This window comes from Hydractinia symbiolongicarpus, chromosome 12 (genome assembly GCF_029227915.1).
Source record: "Hydractinia symbiolongicarpus strain clone_291-10 chromosome 12, HSymV2.1, whole genome shotgun sequence".
NCBI lineage: Eukaryota > Metazoa > Cnidaria > Hydrozoa > Anthoathecata > Hydractiniidae > Hydractinia > Hydractinia symbiolongicarpus.
This window is the reverse complement of record NC_079886.1, coordinates 6,629,091-6,649,043: the sequence shown is the minus strand read 5'-3', so window position 1 is coordinate 6,649,043 and position 19,953 is coordinate 6,629,091. Positions and strand designations below refer to the sequence as shown.

At 34.7% G+C, this 19,953-nt stretch overlaps 3 protein-coding genes and 1 long non-coding RNA gene across 4 annotated transcripts; 1 reads left to right on the top strand and 3 right to left on the bottom strand.

Annotated features, from left to right (window-relative positions):
• Positions 1–38: 38 nt before the first annotated feature.
• LOC130622283 (uncharacterized) lies at positions 39–2,252 on the bottom strand. The gene is made up of 3 exons (XM_057437728.1): positions 2,118–2,252; positions 1,955–2,026; positions 39–1,730 (listed from the first exon to the last, which is right to left on the bottom strand). Exons 1-3 carry the CDS (start codon positions 2,152–2,154, stop codon positions 1,255–1,257), a joined length of 585 nt encoding a protein of 194 aa, XP_057293711.1. The 5' UTR covers positions 2,155–2,252; the 3' UTR covers positions 39–1,254.
• LOC130622286 (uncharacterized) lies at positions 1,703–2,529 on the top strand. Its single transcript, XR_008981038.1, has 2 exons — positions 1,703–1,839; positions 2,169–2,529. It is a non-coding gene; the product is annotated as an uncharacterized LOC130622286 (long non-coding RNA).
• On the bottom strand, positions 2,213–6,227 carry LOC130622284 (uncharacterized). Its single transcript, XM_057437729.1, has 3 exons — positions 2,741–6,227; positions 2,525–2,659; positions 2,213–2,410 (listed from the first exon to the last, which is right to left on the bottom strand). The coding sequence occupies exons 1-3, from the start codon at positions 2,858–2,860 to the stop codon at positions 2,213–2,215; spliced, it is 453 nt and encodes a 150-aa protein (XP_057293712.1). The 5' UTR covers positions 2,861–6,227.
• Positions 6,228–16,044: 9,817 nt separating this feature from the next.
• On the bottom strand, positions 16,045–19,372 carry LOC130622175 (uncharacterized). The gene is made up of 4 exons (XM_057437608.1): positions 19,214–19,372; positions 16,948–17,022; positions 16,686–16,791; positions 16,045–16,346 (listed from the first exon to the last, which is right to left on the bottom strand). The coding sequence occupies exons 1-4, from the start codon at positions 19,256–19,258 to the stop codon at positions 16,177–16,179; spliced, it is 396 nt and encodes a 131-aa protein (XP_057293591.1). The 5' UTR covers positions 19,259–19,372; the 3' UTR covers positions 16,045–16,176.
• Positions 19,373–19,953: the final 581 nt, after the last annotated feature.

The window sequence follows — 19,953 nt, the reverse complement described above, 5'->3', positions numbered from 1 at the left end:
TGAACGCTGATATAATGGCAGGCAGGTTGTGATTGGCATTTCCTTCCGACTTTTGTAAATGAAACATTGACGAATCTTTATGTACGTGGGTAAGTTTATTTTATCGTTTTAAACACCTCTTATTCCAAAGAACTAATTTCAAAGCTGTGAACGTGGTAATCTGATAAAAATGAAGGTTTTGAATCTGATAAAAAATCTTCTAGAAGATGTTTAATATAGCTAAGTTTTTCGCGCAAATTAGGTATGGGGTAATGTAGCTAGCATGAAACATTAGTCAAAGATACATTTCTTCTCGATATAAAGCAGTATTTACAATAAAAATATGAACTAACAAAGGGTTTCACACTCGTTATTTTATGTTAATTCTTTGTTGTTCTGATAAAATGGTTTCTTTTAAAAAGAGTGTATAGTACGATAATTTTCTCTGCTTCACCTTTTTGATAAATGATAAAACCATGTTAAAGAACATAATTATTATTATTATTATTATTATTATTAAAAGACTATATTCTGGCATATCCATATACAAATATACATAGCTCTTCATCCAGAAAATTTTAAACAAGGAGATTAATAAAATTTAAAATATATGTATATATATACATTATGCTTACACTAAAAGAAATTTCTAATATATATTAAAAAAAAATACTAATAATAATATTGTTAAAAGAAACGGATAATATGAATATAAACAAAGGTCTGGGGTAGCCAAGCTAGATTCAGCCTTAGCATATTGAAAAAATCTATGTCTAAACCGAACATAAAACGTGCTGTATATATTCACAATATCAGCCAGAATATATTCTAACAAAGCAATGAAAAAAGTTTAACTTCAATGTATTGCAGCATGTCAGCATATGCACGTCCAAATGGCAATTCACCTGCATAAACTTGCAATACATATTCACGTACTATATCTGACCATTTTGAGTTTGTAGTTGCTGCTAAATATTTTGTAATCTGCATATAGAATTCTGGCTCTGTTCTTTTCAATCCCTCAAAATTAGCCGCAACTTTAAAAACATCTCATGATTTCTGGTTAAGCAACAGATTACAATGTGGGTCTAGAGATTTCTCTATGCATTTCTTCAATATACCTTTTTCAAGGCATCGGGTTAAAAACGCCCTCCATTGCGGCTCCAGTGGGTTCTCCTCTTCATCAGAATCAATTATCACTATAAAACAAAGTTAGTAATGCTTCACATACAGTTAGGATTAAATAAACAGGGGCAAAATATTCTGACTTACCAGTTACTTCTTCAATACAGTTCTTACGTTTTCTTTGATGCATTTGCATATGTTTGTTTTGCATCCTGACTTACAACCACATCGACTCACTACATTATCTGTTACATTTTGAAGGCGATTTGCTTCCCTCAAGCTGACGAACTTATCAGAATTTTTAAGGTCCATGTTGAAATTTCCCCTGAAAAATTCTAGATCCCCAGATCTGTATTTATTGTGCAATACGCCATGTTGTGTAAGCAGTTGAAAATATCTCTCTTTGTCACCAGAAACACTGATAACCACACATGGCATGCATGAAGCATGAGTGTTGCTGCGGTCTTTTTTAGGGACTCGAACAGAGACATTATCCCCAACTTCATAAGCATTGACTTTGCTGCAATGGTTTTTCTCAAACCGTTGAACCATCTCCTCTCTCGTTTTTTTTATCTTTTTAGAAGCTGTTGTTCGTGGAGTCCAATGTCGTTGGAGTGTTGACAATGCTGTAATATATGCAAGAACTATTAAAATAAATATAAAAAAACTGAGTATGGACGTTACTATTTCTTATTGTCTTGTGAATGGAAAAGCACCATGTTGAAGGTTTTCATGGTAAATATTTTTATGTACTATATGTTTCTTCTTTGAAAATTGATTATTTTTCATTAATATGAAGGTCCACTTGTAAGTTTTTATATTTTTTTTTTAAAAACGTGTCAGTTCTTACAACCAGTTTCGCAATCGTCTTCAATAACATGTGCTTCATTTGTGACGTTCTTCGAATTCGTATTCTCTTCGCCTACACAATTGATTCACAACAAAGATTAAACACAGAATTCATAATAAAACGTCAATTTTAATTTCAGTTCAGTTGAAGAAAAAGTACATACCATCATGTGGCTGTTCAGCATGACGTTTGTAATTCATTTGTTCTTTAACAGGTATGGAGAAAAAGTTGATGTCTTCATCGTTATCAAAGTTCGAATCAGTGATAACCTTCGACTGTTTTGAAACAGTCGGTATGATTGTGGTTACTTACTTGGAAGCGTTTCATGAAGCCATTTGATATAATAGGCTTGATTGGCGGTACAGTCTTCTGTGGCTGTTTTAAGTGGCAAGTTTCGCAAAGATTGATATACTCTTCAATAACCGATCTTGGGATACCCCAAAATGAACTTGAAACCTTAGTAGGAAAAATACGAATTGAGTAGTTATTTGTATCAATCTTTATATTTTGTCTAGGGTACAATTTTTTATGTAAATATAGTTATTAATTCTGATAAGAAAACACTAATACCTTTTTGAATGTCTTTTTCACACCAGCGTGTTTTAATTCATTACAGTGAATTGAGCGTATGATGTCAAAGAATTCATCTACGTATGCCACTCTTAAGTAACCTTCAGGTATCGATTGATTACTTGTATGGTTTTTCTGAAAAAAGTAACGGTTATAATAATTACTTACATTGTTGAACATCGAACTAAAAATTTGAAATCACGATTTTTCACTTACAGCTTCTTGTGAAGGCACAATCAAAATATCCACCATTCCCAGCTCTTCGCAGTTCATCAGTTTAAACTTCTGGGTCAATAATCTGAAGCGACGTGCTTCCCTTTTTACTGTCCGACTCATTGCTTTTTAAGTTCTGGGAAATTTTCTTCCCCAACTCTCTTGTTATTGTGCCACTCGTTGGTCTTTTACCAGTGCCTGTGTAACGCTGGGCAAATTGTTCAAATTTTTGGCGATGAACTTCCATGGCTTAACTAAAACTAGTGTAGCTCCGACGATTGAAAAATTTAAATGAAAGTTTTTTCGAACGTTTTCTTCGAATTTGTAAGAAACTAGACATCCTGTCTGGCGAAAGAAAAAAAGGCTCCACGTAAATTGCGAATTTCGTTTCATTTGCGATACTTTCCTATTTGCTTGTCACGAATGATATAAAAGCCGGTCGGCCCCGATTACGTTCGTTGTATAAGTGTCGAATAATATTTGACTGTCATACATAAGTCGGCCTGCCCCGATTATGTTCGTTCTATAATAAGTGAGAAATAATAGAAAAATGTCATACATAAGCCGGTCGGCCCCGATTACGTTCGTTCTATAAGTCTCGAATAATATTTCACTGTCATACATAAGCCGGTCGGCCCCGATTACGTTCGTTCTATAAGTCTCGAATAATATTTGACTGTCATACATAAGTCGGCCTGCCCCGATTATGTTCGTTCTATAATAAGTGAGAAATAATAGAAAAATGTCATACATAAGCCGGTCGGCCCCGATTACGTTCGTTCTATAAGTCTCGAATAATATTTCACTGTCATACATAAGCCGGTCGGCCCCGATTACGTTCGTTCTATAAGTCTCGAATAATATTTCACTGTCATACATAAGCCGGTCGGCCCAGATTACGTTCGTTCTATAAGTCTCGAATAATATTTCACTGTCATATATAAGCCGGCCGGCCGTGATTACGTTCGTTCTATAAGTGTCGAATAATATTTGACTGTCATACATAAGTCGGCCTGCCCTGATTATGTTCCTTTTATAAGTGCCAAATAATATTTTTTGAGTAATAAGCCGGCCTGTCCTGATTATGTTGCCCTGATTATGTATTTTCTGCCCTGTTCTTAACCGGGGCAAGCTGCCGTACTTAATCAGGCCAATGTTCATTATCCGGGCAGAACAACACCAGCACCATTATGTTGCGCTGCGATTTGTTTTGGGGCGATGTAGAAAATCTTGAAAACGCTCTCCTTCGCAGAGGTAGCACAAGATTGGCCTGCGTAAGGACCGTCTTGATTATGTTAAAAAACGTGTACTATTGTAAAAATTATTACAATATAGTATTTTCTAATGAAGCAGATGGCAAAAAGAAAATTTTCAGTTAACTGCTTAAATATATACACAAATTATTATAAATCCGTGCCAAAGCGCTAAAAACTCATGGTAATACTTTATATCACATGTCTTGAAAATTTAAATTACCAATTGTAGGCTGCTTCCTTATAAATCTAAAAAACATTATTCTGACCTAATTAAGAATTTTATGAGTATTATTATTATTAGCAAATGGTACTCTTTTTACAAGCTCGTGAGCTTGTATTAAAACGCAAATGTGTCCTACAAGAATGGAAATTTTTGCCTCTCTGAGCACCGACACGGGAGTCGTCGTGTGTTCGAATCTCATCTTGGTAACTATTTTTACTTTTTTTTTCTTTTTTCTTTTTAAAAAAGATAAGACAAGTAAGTGTTCAAAACACTTGTTTAACTAACTAGTAAATAGAGGTGTTTCCACCAAACTTTTTAAAGTGAATGTAGGCAGAATTAACTGAATTAATGAATTTCGCAAATTTTGGGGTTTGTGGGTTTGTGGTCTTTATTCTTCCTGTCAGTCGGTTCACCCAAGACGGACCCATCAAAAATTAAAAGTTCGAGGAATTTTCCGTTCAGGAAGGTCTCACAAATCAATTTTGAAAAATAAGTGTGTAACAAATATTATTGCGTATCTGAATAGTATAATATGTCGTATCTAACTTCGTAACAAAAATCCCAATTTGATGGACAGCTTTCAGGGTCGGATCGAGGTTTTTTATGTAACTAAGCAAAAAAATTTTGGGGGAGATTACCGCCCAGAATGGGCGTTAAAATACGCCAAATGGGCGGACCTAATAGTAACAAAATTTATCACCTTGTTCAGGCTTTTTCCAGCGTTAAAAAGTACAATAAGTAACAATATACATAAAAATATATAGCTAAAATATATAAAACATGTAAACTATGTATAAATCAATCAGCAAGTATATACATTTCAAAAAGCCTTTATCTCTTTTCTGTTCAGCAAACTCATCTATCACTTCATTAGAGATCACAGTGATTGACCTGTTAAACATGATAACTGCTAGGCTGCTCAACCTTTCCTCCGACATTGTGTTTCGCATCTGAGTCTTTAATCGCCTTAGCCCAGAGATACTTTTCTCACAAGTGCATAAGGTTCCAGAAATTGTAGCCAAAATTCTCAAAACTTCACAAATTGATGTAAATGTGTACCTATTTGTGGTTTTAAGAAGAGGTGATATCTGTTGGTAGAGCACCTTGATAGTTTTTCCAAAATATCCCCCACATATCCAACTGGGCATATGTTACTATGGGCCAGAATATCACTCGCAAACAATTGCAGGAATTCTTTAAACTTAACCTTCTAGTTAAATCAAAATACCTTCACAGAAACACCAGCAACACCTCTCCTGGGCTCAACAATTGGGTTGAATAAATTGTCCATTTGTTTGTATCATAAGCTTTGATAGGTGGTTTTAATAGGATGCTACAAAATTAAAAATATATATAGAGTGACACAAATTTTAAAGGTACTGCCTGCATCACATATAGTTTCCTCCTGTCAGGAATCGAACCTGAACCTTTTACGAAATTGTATCATAAATATCATACCATTTGATCACAGGAGTTTAGGCATTTAGTAAAAAATTATTATACCTCAACTACATTAAAAATTGATAAAACACACATTAAATGATGACCAAATGAAGGACTTTGAAACACATTTTGCTTACTCAATTATGGCCAGTTCTCTTGACTTGGTCTTTGTATACACATCACAACCATCCGATAAACATTGCACAAAAATATTGTCAAGCGGTTGATCAAAATTCTCAAAAGCCAGGGTTTCATCGCAAATCAGCAACACAAAAATAGATCTGTAAAGAGAGTTACCATCTCCACTGACACTGCATAACAAAAAAATACATCAGATAGAAAGGTAGTTATGAAATAAAAAATATTAGTAAGATTGGTAAGATTTTTTCTATCCATATTTTTATAGCTATATAACATATGTCAAGTAGTCTTGGTCCACCACTACGGTGACCTGGCTTGAAAATTGATGGATAAGTTTTCCATCTTTAATACAGCTCTGTTTCTACTCATCATACTGGCTCAGTATTCTCTCAAAATCCAACCACTAGTGTATAGATAGATAGATAGATAGATGTGCATATTTTACATGGCTAGCCTCACAAATATCGAGGGATATACCCTGTCTATTATTTCCAGGAGGGGCCATGGCGTAGATGGAGAGTCCTAGAGTATTTAATGCTCATTTTGAGCTACGCAGACCCAGTTAGAGCCCGCACTCTACTAGACAACTCCCGGCAACATCCAACGGCCCACACAGTGTGCCATCTTCCCAATTTCCCTCACATGGCTTGGGTTAACCCGGGGCTATGGTAACATTCACTCGCCCATGTTGAATCGCCGTCAAGAGGAATCGAGCCCCGGTCTCCCGCACAGAGTACGAGAGCTATAACCACTAATCTACGGCGCCATCTTGCTAGGTATAAAAAAAACAAATAAAGCACCACATGAACACTTCAGAATTATTTTGAGTGTATTTTTCTTTTGATTTATTTATTTTTGTGGGGAGGTTTGAGTATAAAAAATAACACAAGACAAAGCAGTAGCTATATACAAACTCGTTTTGTTGAAAAATTATAGCACCAGAAGTTTCATACAGAACAGGACCAGTGAAAGAACTTAGTGTACACACATTCTCAGCTACTATAGTGAATAATAAATAAGTATCTCATTCACTATATATAGATATTTTTGCAGAGAAACCTATCTAGCTAGCTACTTTAAAATAATCTTCTCAAGCCAAAAAAAAATCTGATATTTTAGCTTAGGGAAAAAACTATACATACTACTACACACTGGGTACTTGAAATTCATAAGAAATAGTAAAAAAGACATCCTGTGAAAGCTAAAAGTTCACGCTACCTCTACCGTCCATCTTTGGTTGATTGGTTATAAACACGAACAACGTGGACTGTTTGCATTCATCTTGTTACGGTTGAGAAATTCTGTCTACCTTGCCTTTTTTTTGCTTATTTGCTTATACGCGATGGCAAAGTAGTTTTTCATCTCCGCATTCTCTCCGTGCAAAAAAGCAAATATATCAACTTTGACATGCTTTCTTGCTTATTGTTTAATAAGCGAGAAAGCAAAGTTGCTTTTCGTTTCACTTGCTCAGAGGAGTATCTATCTACTTTGTTTGAGAAAGTGAATAAGCGCAATAAGCAAAAACACAACTTCCTTACCAGACTTCCTAAAAATTACAAGGAAAACTATACACACGAGACCCGTGCGGGCTTTTTCTCTACGTTTTTGAAAGTAAGCGCGCGCTTATCTTGCTTATACCTCCATCCGACCCTGGCTTTTTGTAAACTTTATTCGCGAGGTTGTTTGCGTATATCATACGTCTTGTTTAAACTTCAGACCTATATTATGATATATTTGGATGCTCTCTTTTTGGATGCTCTACTCTTATTATGGCTGGTTATGTGAAGTAACCGTGTTGGATACTGGCTTGACATGTGCACGACGGAGAAAGGTCTGCGCCATCATGGTTTGGTTTCTAAATATTATTCTCTAAATTTAAATTATATTTTGCAAGATAAACATAGTGGTGAAATTAAGCAAAATAGGAGGGTTGTTATTGGGATGGGATTGCTCTATATTTTAGAGTAAATTTTCACTTCTTAGATTACCTACTGTAAAGCAAGAAAGATCATTTTTTAAATAATTTTACATGATAGCCAGCCTTACAAATATGGACGAATATACCCTGTCTATCATTTTCAGGAAGGGCCATGGCTTAGATGAGGAGACTATTTAATGCTCATTTTTGCTTTGTGCTCTTTGATACAACTCCCTGCAACCAAAATGGCAAGTCAATGATAACCGCAAATTAGGCTATGATTAATTGCTGTAGTTCCCAATAAAAACACAAACTTGGAGTAGAAAATTTATTTCAAGAATAAACTGAGGATAATTTGGCGGAATCAGGTGAGGATGCTAGGCTGAACAGAAGATATTGTCTCAAGCTCACATGCGTGTTCCCAATAAATTCGCTCTTCTCCACTACATCCGGGGCTCTCCTCCTAGTAGTGTTCACTCTTCTCCACTACATTCAGAGCTCTTCTCCTAGTAGTGTTTTCTGGCTTAACTAATCTCTCAATCACATCCGGAGCTCCTCTCCTGTGATTCCATTTCCTCTATCATACCTCACAAGAACCTACTCTTTATGAGCTCTAGCTTCTTTTGCATTTCACACCTGTTATTAACCTCTTGGTGCCCCACCTCTGACTGTCAGCGCCTCATCCTCCTGCTGTTATTTCCCCAGTTATCTGTCCTGCTCGCATGGTGCACCGTCGTTCATCTCCTCGCACCTGTACTTATTTCACCATACTATTCCAGGGCTACACGCACATCCCTACACTTTGTGGCTGCCCAGGGCAGCCCAGCACCCCCACCAGTTAAATTTAACACATTGATAGATAATCCGTCAGGGGTGACAAATATGACTTATGCTAGTAGCCAATTTAGTCAAGTCAAGAGGAACCAGCTACCGCAAAGTAGCACAACTCTTCCTGGTGGATCAAGTGCTATTTTACTACCATCACAGGCTAGTACCCCCAAAAATGCATCCTGTTCAGCAAGCCTTAATTAATTTAGAACAAAGCATTGGAGATTAAAAAACATATTTTTCTAAAACGTTTCATGGAAGATTTTGACATCCCAGACGATAGCCTTTACCAAGCTTGGAAAGTACTTCACCAAGGTTGATTAGAAGTAAAAGAAAAACTTCATATAGACAGTTTTCCTTCTTTCCCCCAAGAAGTTATTCCGATTATCAACTCAATATTACGTTACTCGGAGATTGAAAGAAAACAAAAAGCAATAAAAAATAGGAAGAGGTTTCCAAAACATATGACCAGTGATGAAGCCATTAAAATCCTTAAAATACAACACAGCGAAAAAAGGCTAACCGAAAAAAAGATTTGCAAAAGCAAAAAACAAAGTTTTTACTAAAGCTACTCAATCTAAATCAAGTTGCCCAGCTAAAAAGAAAAGGTTTTTAATGGAGTCGCACGTCAAAGGAAAAATAGACGAGTTCCTTAGACTCTGAGTTTGAGGATGTTGATTATATTTGTGGGGAATGCAGGAAATTATTTGTGGAAGGGGGGTTTGGATTCAATGCAATGAGTGTTTGACCTGGTTTCATGCGGAATGTGCTGACCAGAGAAAAAACAAAAAGAACGAAATTGATGCACTTTTACAATGGTGCAAAAATTGTTTATAATTTCTAGTTTCTTTTTATTTTACGACGAAAAATAAAAATTGTAATGACACAGATTTATTTAAAACGTGACATTGTAAGCGCGTAATTGGTTGAGTAACAAAACATGCATAGTAGAGATGTCAATCTAGTTTAATAGTATCTTGGAAACGTTAATAACAGCGATTATTCTTAAAAAATCATAAATAATGCTATGATGACCAATTGGAGTTGCATATTAAGCATAATATTGGGTGGCCAAATTAGGGCGAAGTGGCTGGGAATGGGCTATTTTGACGATATTATTATTTTTGCTGTACACCCAGGGTGCTATCTATGCTGCAATTATGATAATGGACTACAATGCAGCACGAACATACCTGTACTTAACAGCATCGGTGGTTAGTGAAAAGCTGTTAGCGAGTTTCAGTAATAAAAGTAAACACTAGTTGTATATGGGCGAACCACTCTATTTGCGCTGTGAGAAGATATAGCATTTAGTTTGTTTTAATTAAGAACGCATGTGCTGTGTTACAGATCCTTTGTTTTATGGCCACAGTTGCTTCTGAAGAAGGGCTAAATTTATTTTCAACATGGTGACGCATAGCCTAAATAGACTATTTCTTGTCTAATTAGCCGATCCAAAGACTTTTGACCTATAATTTCTAGTCACGCAAAGCAAACTTAAAAAATTCCCCACAAAGTGCGCCCGCAAAAATTAGAGAGACTTATCTATGCATTAGAGATCTGCTGATAGTTCTAAAAATATACACCAGGTATTTTTAGTCACATTTGATAGCTATGAAAGGCAGAGCACAATTTAATTTGCTAGAACTTATTCTTATTATTTTTTTCTGTATCTATTTAACATCGTTTTTGGTAGGTTAGCTACATATATTTTTTTAACAACAACGACAAAGAATGCTTCTGTCTATAAAGTCAAATTAATTAGGTTTTCTTGTAACTTTTGTTACAGGATAAAGATCATAACTCTACCTTCAAATAATCAGGTCTGTCAAGCGATGCGAGTCAATTCCGCATTCTGTTTCCCTGTCTGCATCCCACCTGCATACCAGAAATCCAAAGAATATCCCGCATTTCGGTATTCAAATCTCTCTTCAAATAATTTTTCAATTCTTTGAAATATTGGCTTGAACATTGAATGATTTAATCATTTCGGATAATAAATGACTTGTACTCCATTGTACAAAGTAATTGGTGACTGGGGAGTATTGTGATTACATTAAAACATTATGCTCCTAACTGGCATTAAATATCCTGATTTTTTATCGTAAGCTCTTTTGATATTATTTTGTTGAGTTTTATCATGAATAGCTTTTGTATTTTGTTTTTTCAGTAGTATTTTTCTACACTGTTGATATACATAGTTTTATAGTTATATTTTGTATGTTTATATTACATATTTATTTTTAGCTAAGTTTTTTGGAATAAAATTTTATGAGGAGTACGGATGACTTCATTTTGGCAGTTTTTCAAAGGGTCTAGTCTGGCGTCCTAATTGATTTAGATTTAGCTTTCAGCCATTACCAAAATTATAATTTCTTTTAATTTTGTCAAAATTAGATGCCGTTTTAGCCAATCTAAAGGGTTCAATTTTCAAAAAAAAAATTATAAGACAAATATGAAGATTAGAAACATTAAACTCTATCATTACTTTAAGTTGAAGTCACATCCGAAGATTGTTATATAGTTAGAAAAGGTATTTGGAAAATTATTGCAGGATGGAGCAGTCAAGTCATCAACATGATAAGAAATCTTTCAAGCATGCTAGCTAGGCAACAGGGACAAATAGTATTATACCATGTTGTTGATCCATTATAAAGAACTTGCAGAACTTATTCAATAGCGAAACCCTTTGTGAGAGGTGTTATAAAATTAAGACGGGTAAACTACACCTTGTTAGGATTCTTAGCATTTTAATCAGAACCAAGCCTACTGTTCCTATAGAATTGTTCTCACAAAACGACGAACTTTTGTTGAATTGTGTTTCTGAGTATGCCATAATTTGCCCTATGACATCCACTCTGTTAAAAATATCTTACTACTAAAATTGTTTATTTTATGTTTAGTAAAATAAAAATGGTACAACTTTCACCTAGAACAAAGAACGTTTTACAACGTGTAGTAAAAGTATCAAAGACAACATTCCATTGGGGGTTTATCCCATTTGTTATATATTTAGGTAACGTATAAGATTAATAATAGATGAAATATGTGAACATTGCATTAATGCCACAACACACTTATTTTTAAAAGGATCCCATTATGGTGCCATATATACATGTTGATAAAGTTTGAGTACATATCCCATAACGGTTCTACAATTCTGATGAAATTTCATATGCAATGTAATTTGCAAAATGCAAATATCTTTTTAAAAAAATTATAAATAGTTGTTACTAACTATTTTTGCAAACAAAGTCTGACATCATTTTCCTCAATGACATTTCCCAACGCTTGCCATCATTTAAATAAACTACCTAAACAAAGTATTTTTTTGTTCACTTTGTTGGATTATATTTACTGGCTATCGTAATTAATTATCAACAGAGCAGGAAATATTTCTTTATGTCAGAACAACCAAAATAAAATAGAAATCTCACTTCTATGTGAGCATGCATTAGCTTTTGTCCTGTTGTTTCTTTCCATTTCTTGTGTACGCAGCAAACATTTCCTGGTTTCTTTCTTTAGGCTTAAAGAAAGGTGGCGATCCTGGTATGCCAGAACCGACGCTGTTAAGGTTTGTTCACTAACAAAATCTTCTGTGTTATAGTTATCAGATTTCTATAAATTCTATGTCTTTTTGGAAACATAAAAAGTCTGTTGCCCATTTTTTGTTTATGTCAACGATACATTATATTTTCTGTTTAGTTTGCTTTGGGCATGATTTCTTACAGAAGTGCAACACAACATTGATAATCAACATGTGTACAGTTTTGTAAAAGAATATTGTTGTAAATATAATCAGTCATGTTACTGACTTGTTAGTTATATATTAGTATTTTACAAACTACGCTGTGTCAAAATAAAAAGCACAAAACTTCTAAATAAGGGGAGGGAGGGACGAAAAATTGTTTGCGGTAAAATGAACAAAAACTTTTTTCAAAATATGATTGGTTGAGTGTGTATTGCAAACTTTTAGGTATTTCGCGAACTTGCTTGAAATCACTAGGTCACCTTGAAAACCAAATCATTTTCGTGATTTATTACACTGTACACTGTGTCCGCTGGGGCTGGGGGACTGGGATGTTTGGAAATAACATTTTAGGGTGTTTTTAGGTGTCTGTGTGCTTAATAACCTTCAATTATTATAAAAATCCAAGCTAAAGGAAAAAATTAAAATTGTGTCTAGCGAAACCTCATAGAAAGAGATGTTTCCAAATATACTTTCGACTGTTTTGTGCATTATACAGTGCGGTTTTCGGTCTGCCTCTGGGCTTTTTTCCAGGTACTATCAAGTCTATGCACTTTCTTACCCAATTATCCCACTCCATTCTTTCCAAGTGCCCCAGCCAATTCAATCTTCTTATCTGGATAACATCTTTAATTCTACGGAGTCTTACCCTGCTTCTTAGCTCATCTGAACTCTTTCTGTCTCTCAGACTGGCGTTACACATCCACCTAACCATTCTCATATCATTCCTTTCTAAATGGTCAAGATCTTCCAGCTTCACTGCCCATGTCTCACTACCGTACAACATAACACTTCTTACACAGGCCTCATACAACCTACCTTTTAACTCAATTTACAAGACTCTGCCAGTCAACAAAGGAAGTAACTCTATGAACTTTTTCCAAGCAGAACCTATCCTGCAAGTAACACTTCTTCCAACATCCCCTTCACTGCCCAACATATCACCTAAGTAATAGAAGTTCTTAACTATCTCTAACGAGCCACTATTGTACATATTAAAGCTGGAAATACTTCATTCTCTATAATCTCACCTTTGCAACGCTTGCGTATAAACTGTATGTCAGCTCTTAACCTTCCACCAATACTACTGCACTTCTTATGTACCCAATGCTTGCAAGTCTGACAAAAAATTGAGTTACTACCAACCCCTTTCCTGCCAACTCCACAAGGCCACTTGGCTGCAATGCTACTAATCATGACTTTAGACTTTGCTGTGTTCACCCTTAGCCCTTTCTCTTCTAGTCCTTTCTTCCACTTCTCAAACTTTTCAACTAATTCTTCCATCGACTCTGCTATGAGAACCAAATCACATGCATACAATAACTCCCATGGACAACCTGTTCTGATCTCCATCGATGTGCTTCTAGGACTATAACAAACAACAAAGGACTAAGTACAGAACCCTGATGTACACTAACATTAAGTGGATCGTTAATCCTAACACGACTTCCGGCATTGCTGTACATAGTACCATCGTAACTAGCCACTCATCCACACCTAATTTTCTCATAGCCCACTAAATAACTTTAAGTGGCACTCTATCAAAAGCTTTCTCTAAATCTACAAAGGCAAAATAAAGATTCTCTTTCCTAAATACATTTTCGTTTGCGAAATGTAAATCTCTTGTAACTGTTGCTAGAGGAGTTAAGAGAGGACCACCATGTGGGAAAAAAATGAAAATTTAAATAAATATAAAAAAATATTTGAAAAAATGGAGGTCATTTCCGTTCGAAATGGACGTGGCGGAGCAGAAATTGTTATTTATGGGAATGTCCGTTTTTTCGACAGGTTGCTCGGTTTTTTAAAATTTATCTGAGGCACATTAAAACGCCTGTCTAAAGTTGTCCACTTTAGAGGAGCTGGTCATTCGTGCTAATTTCTGATTCACGTATTAAGGGCACACCTATCTTTAAACAATGTTTCCGGTTAGAGATGTTCACTTTGTTCCGCAATTTTTTTTTTTTATGACACGGACATGGAGGAGTGTATTGCTTCATTAGTTTTTTCGTCGTGGAATAAAAATGCTCTTAGACAGAAGAATAATGGAACAGAACACCCGTCGATACACACAAAAAATTTGTGAATTTTTTTACTTGTCAGAATCTGCAAAAATAAATACCAGAGAAAATAAGTACGCGTCGGAAGTTGAGATTATCATGAATTGAAACGACCTGTGTGAGTGAATTTTGAGCGGAACGTTTTCGTCAAGAAAACTGATACATAATACAATAGAACATCTAATCAACGTATAATAACCAAACAAAAATATGATCAAAAACCTTGCTTATATCTAAAGTTGCAATTAGCGGACAAATTTTCTTCGCACTGCTTATTTGCTTTCTTAGCGGATTAAAGTGAAAATTAGCAAAATTTGTGATTAAACATTTATCGTTTTTTGAACCACTTACTTTTCTTTCCATTTCATCGTTTTTAACGCCCATTGGTATTTTTAAGGTGACGGTGTACCTTTATTGTATTAAAAAATCGTTTTTTTATTAGACATTTATACTAAAGAAACGACGATGTTCCCAATGGTGAAACTATTTATTTTTCGAAGGGGAATATTGACTAAATTGACTAAAAATGTATACCATCCTGTTCTGCTTCTGCAAGTCACAGAAAGGTGTTAAACGACTTGGAAAGTTCTATTTCTATGGTATTCCCAGTCACGTCTTTAAAATTTAATAGGACAATCATCTGCATATTCATCGCCTCGGAAGTGTGAAAGTATCACCATCATTATGAGTATGCTTAAAAGGTGTGATATTTTAAAAAACTAGTCGTTAGACCGTGGAAAAATCCACGGTTCGCCCGTCGCAGCTAAGCTACCATTTTGCGTGACAGACAGAAAGACGGACGGACAGACGTATACGGGCATTATAATGTTGATTCGCAAATCGAAGAAAAAGGTTATATTCGCGTGAAAAAAAACTTTCACGAATGAGCAAAAAAAGATTTTTTTTAGTTTTCTTGCTTTGTTTAAAGTGAAAAAATTAACAAAAGTTATTGTAATAGATTGATAGACTAAAAAAGGCAAAAATTCTATACGTTTTAACTAGATCTATGAATGAGTCACTGAATTTTTATTAACAAAAAATTTAAGGCAGGAGCCTTAGATTTTCCCTTAAAAAACATTAGCTATGATTTCGCGTGAAAAAGCTTTTGCGTTTTGCTGTTTTGGAATTTCCTGCAAAACTTTTCCCCTTAAAGTAAGTAGTTTTTTAATAGTAACTTTCAAGGTTTCACTTAGGGACCATAAACATGACGTCCATTGATTTTGGATAATTTTTGGCCAAAATCAATGGACGATACAAACTACAATATGATACAAACTACAATTATTAGTCGCATAACTTGAAATATTGAAAATTACTGATTTACGAATACGATCTCGATGTAAATAAGAGAAAATAGAATGTTCGACTTTAATGCTTCCTCGTCAATCATTTTCTACTTTGGAGCGAAAGTTGCTTCCTTTTTTTCACTGTTTTTAAAATTGTTTTCAGAAAAAGAATATACGATGGACGTCCAAGAAGGCAACACCCCCCCCCCCCCCCTCCGCCCCCCTTCCATCCAAGAACATCATAATTTTCGGAAACAGGCTATCTTCCCGAGTTATCGACTTGATAAAAATCATTCTTACAAAAAAAAGAACCAAACAATAACGTTTGCGGGAAATGAAATTATCTTAAATGAAAACAGAATACAAAACAGGTTTATAAAGTGACTGAACGAAGAAACGATAAAATATTATTTAGGTTGGTAGTGTACTATAGTTTGCAGAATGAAGCATACATGTTAACATAATTTGAAAATGTATTTACTGTATAACTAATTAACAAGCAACGCATTCATTCAGATAACATGCATCAATGAAGCAGTCTACAAACCGAATAAAATTAAAAACGACATCATAAGGGAAAACAGTCCCATAGCTTCGGATAACGCGAATCCCAAAATAGCATAGGAAAACAATTGTGGTTTTAAGGATGGATTTCTCGCATAACCAATGACTAAACTACCAAACACTGTTCCGATACCAGCACCAGAACCTAAACGAAACAAATATAATTAGTCTTTTTGGAATGCATTGGAAATCTCATGCTATATCAATATTTAAGGACAATAAAAACAAACCATTTTGTATAGTCGCAGAATTTACTTCACTATTTGGAAATTCAAATTATTTCGGTAAATATTTTGGTTTTTCTGCCTGTTCTCCATCAAAATCGATAATGTTAACATTGTTTTTAAACGTGCTAAAGTTACCATACTCAATTTTGTCTCCATGATGTTTTAGCAGGCAAATTATTGGTCGTCTTGAACCAATCAGACTTGTTCACATATAAAATCGGATGTCACACTATACTCTCATGACTGTAAAACATTACCTGCACATCCTACTGTAGCTGCGCCAGCACCGATAAACTTGGCTGCTTGTTCAATATCACGCGTTGCTGGTGATGTATGTAATTGGTTTGAAAATGGGACTAAAGCCTATAAAATTAAAATATGTGCCATTACCATATCATACAAACATTTAATATTTTTCAGTCTTACCTGACATTCAAAGTTCTTCCTGCAAGATATACTTACACTTACAAGCTTTTTCGAGTTTTAAACTTTAAAATATTCTTTGGACAGTATACACACCTGGCTGCTTGGAATGACAGTCGTTTTGGAAAGAGTAGCTAACGTACTGCTCTGAGGTCTCAACACAGCACGAGTCTAAAGTAAAATAATTAAAAAAAGGTGACACAAATACCACAACATGAGTAAGTAATTAGGATTGTATAAAATTCACAAAAAGGTGCCATTAAAGTGTGGATGCTGCTGAAACGTTGTTGGTGATAAAGAAAATTGAAACTTGTTTTCGACAAATGGATCATCATCTATCTATCACAAAATGTCACGCTAACCAGTGACAAAATACTTTTCTTTTCAGTGGGTTATTAATATATGAGCAAGTTTTTAGATATATATATATATATTGTGATATATAAAAACTTTATGGGACAATGAAAAGATTACACAATGTTTTTTACATAACATTAATTAATAAGCAATTTGCAAAATTCAAAATTCAATTTTTGCAAAAAAATCTTTACAAAAGTCAATTGCACGTTTCTTAAAAAAATAAATTAGTAAGGCTGTTTCCTAACTTCAGAAATGTTTTTGTGAACAGCTGTATTCTATTGTGGACACTTTCAGGTTGCATGGGTGGGTAAACATACAAAACTCTCAAGTTTTCCAATAAGGGTGGACAGACACTGGAAGGATATTATTGTGGATCATCTGGTGCATTTTAGGGATTTTATTTTAATTTGAATTTGTCACCAGGAAAGTGTTCCAGGTGAAAATATATAATTTAGATAACTTGAATTACTACTTTAAAGTCTAATTCCTTTGTCACTACATCTTAAAATGTTTCTACGACAGTGAAAAAACATGTGCATGTCATTGTTGTGATCAGTAGCAAAATTAACAAGGTTTTTGTAGCTAGGTCGACATCAAAAATACATTGTCTTTAAATCCTGAGCCCATGCGAAAATGAATCAGTTGGTCAGTCTTTTTTTTCCAGCATTTTCTAAATAGGGAAATTAAATTTGTTTCCAGGACAAATAACAAAAAGCAATACTTAATTTTGTGCCAACAAGTCTTTATATTAATTAATTGACAAAGGCAAAAGAAAAAAAAGCCACCCATAAAAAAATAGTACCAAAACTAAATTCAGGAGCTTTACTGATACTTGTGGATCATATTACTTTTTATTTTTTCTGACTAAGTTTAATACCATAAGTATAATTTCATACTCTTTTGCCATCAAATTTCCATCAAAGTGTAGGATGTTTACATAAATTCTGTGATTTTTCTACCTTAGTAAGTTTGAATAAGGTTTCAAGATGCAACATTAATGCTGTATACAAAAAAAAATTTTTAAGGAAAGCAGGCTATTTCAGGTAAACACTTATATTTTCTGCAGAAGTTGAAAAAAGGGAGTCGGTACAATTGTAAAACAAATATTAAATCTTGTGCCTATTTCTTCTTCCACATGCAGAACCCACAAGTCTATTTACCTTTTGCATTGCCATCTATGCACAACCATGTTAAATTTATTGTTAGATGTTAAAAAAACGTATGTGGTCGAGAGTACAAATAATTACGTTTGTATGTTTCAGTCCACCATACGTCCCGCTTCACATTTACACAAAACAGGCAAAAACAATTGGGACGATGTTGATTGACAAGATTTGGGAGCTAATATTACATCGGAATTACATACAAAATATTAAATATAGCTGCTCACTTTTGTAATTAGAAATTATGCTAACCAAACATAACTCTGTACACAATGTTTTCTTAACCATTACCATTATCAATTTTGGTGTCAGTGTTTTTTTTCACAATGGTCACAAACTGTTGTTTAGCTAGCTATATTTTTTTGCCTGTGCATATACGTGCACATGTCCGTTTTGTTCTTGATGCAAAATCATATTGCAACTCATCTATAGTTATGTTGCATAACTGGACTGTAGACATGAAATAGACATGTATAATTTTCCCTGCTTGATTGCACAAATTTGTTTAGGAAATAGTGGATGTGTTTTTGAATGTGTTTAGGACAAGAAACTGATGACAAGTTCCCTTGGCCTTAGCTAAATGTATCTCGTATAGAACGTTTGTATGTTCTATATCAATTTTAACCTAAGCATTTTTAACCTAAGCATTTTTAACCTAAGCATTTGCTTGATAACTGATGAGCAATTATTATTGCATCCTTTTTTACAGCCTAAAATGCACTAAACAAAGAAATTTGCAGTTAGGCGGTGAAAAATGGCGCTGAACACTAGCCTAACAGAGAATTTATGCGTCTATGCATGTAAACTGTTCCACAATTACGTAAATGAAAATTACTTACAGCATTTCTAAGTGCAGGAACAGCGTATCTGGCACAGGAATACATATTTTTATGAGTTATAAAGACAGTCCGGTTGACGCTCGTTCGTTGCCTTCACTTCGGTGCAAGGAGCCAAAGAGGACAGCTAACTGAAATATTGACCCACTGGGCATGCGCATAATTGGGTTTTCTTGAGCATCTAGTACTCATTCCTCCCTCGGGAGCTAATCGCTTGACGGGGGCCGCGGCCGGCGGGAGTCATTCTTTGATGAAACGTTTTGTTTGATGAAATTGTCTAGTGCTTGAACTTTCAACTGCTGTGTTTCCACTACGAGCCATTCGTTTCTCATTATCGAATCTGGGATACCTCCATTTCTCGATGTACAAAATACCAGAAAAACCAAAAGGGAAACAAAAAACTAACTGCTGAAGTAACTAAACTACGAGGGAGGTTTTAAGTCAGAATGTTTATGCATTGCTTTACTTTACTACTTTTAAGAAATCTCACAGACCTCAGTCCTTTATAGTATCAAATTAAACGATTTTCCTTCTTCCAAACCTCGAACCCGCCGGCGTCTTTTACGCCGTATGAATGATATTCTGTAATGCTTATTTTAGAATATATTCGCCGTTCTCTGGTTCTCGAGAAACGACAGACAGTTTTCTGTCTTAATTTTAAATTTAATGGGTACATTTTATTTCAATGTGGACAATATAATTTTTGTTGTTGTTTTGCTTTTCGCCAAAACAACATACACTAA

Excerpts from the sequence above, each read along its gene's own strand:
- LOC130622283 (XM_057437728.1), bottom strand. The coding sequence starts at position 2,154 with ATGAATTACAAACGTCATGCTGAACAGCCACATGATG. Across the intron at positions 2,027-2,117 it reads TGCTGAACAGCCACATGATG|GCGAAGAGAATACGAATTCG; the intron begins GTATGTACTTTT and ends TCAATTGTGTAG. Across the intron at positions 1,731-1,954 it reads AGACGATTGCGAAACTGGTT|CATTGTCAACACTCCAACGA; the intron begins GTAAGAACTGAC and ends CATATATTACAG.
- LOC130622284 (XM_057437729.1), bottom strand. The coding sequence starts at position 2,860 with ATGAGTCGGACAGTAAAAAGGGAAGCACGTCGCTTCAGATTATTGACC. Across the intron at positions 2,660-2,740 it reads TTGTGCCTTCACAAGAAGCT|AAAAACCATACAAGTAATCA; the intron begins GTAAGTGAAAAA and ends TACTTTTTTCAG. Across the intron at positions 2,411-2,524 it reads TGAAAAAGACATTCAAAAAG|GTTTCAAGTTCATTTTGGGG; the intron begins GTATTAGTGTTT and ends TTTCCTACTAAG.
- LOC130622175 (XM_057437608.1), bottom strand. The coding sequence starts at position 19,258 with ATGTATTCCTGTGCCAGATACGCTGTTCCTGCACTTAGAAATGCT. Across the intron at positions 16,792-16,947 it reads CTGTCATTCCAAGCAGCCAG|GCTTTAGTCCCATTTTCAAA; the intron begins GTGTGTATACTG and ends TTAATTTTATAG. Across the intron at positions 16,347-16,685 it reads AGCTACAGTAGGATGTGCAG|GTTCTGGTGCTGGTATCGGA; the intron begins GTAATGTTTTAC and ends TGTTTCGTTTAG.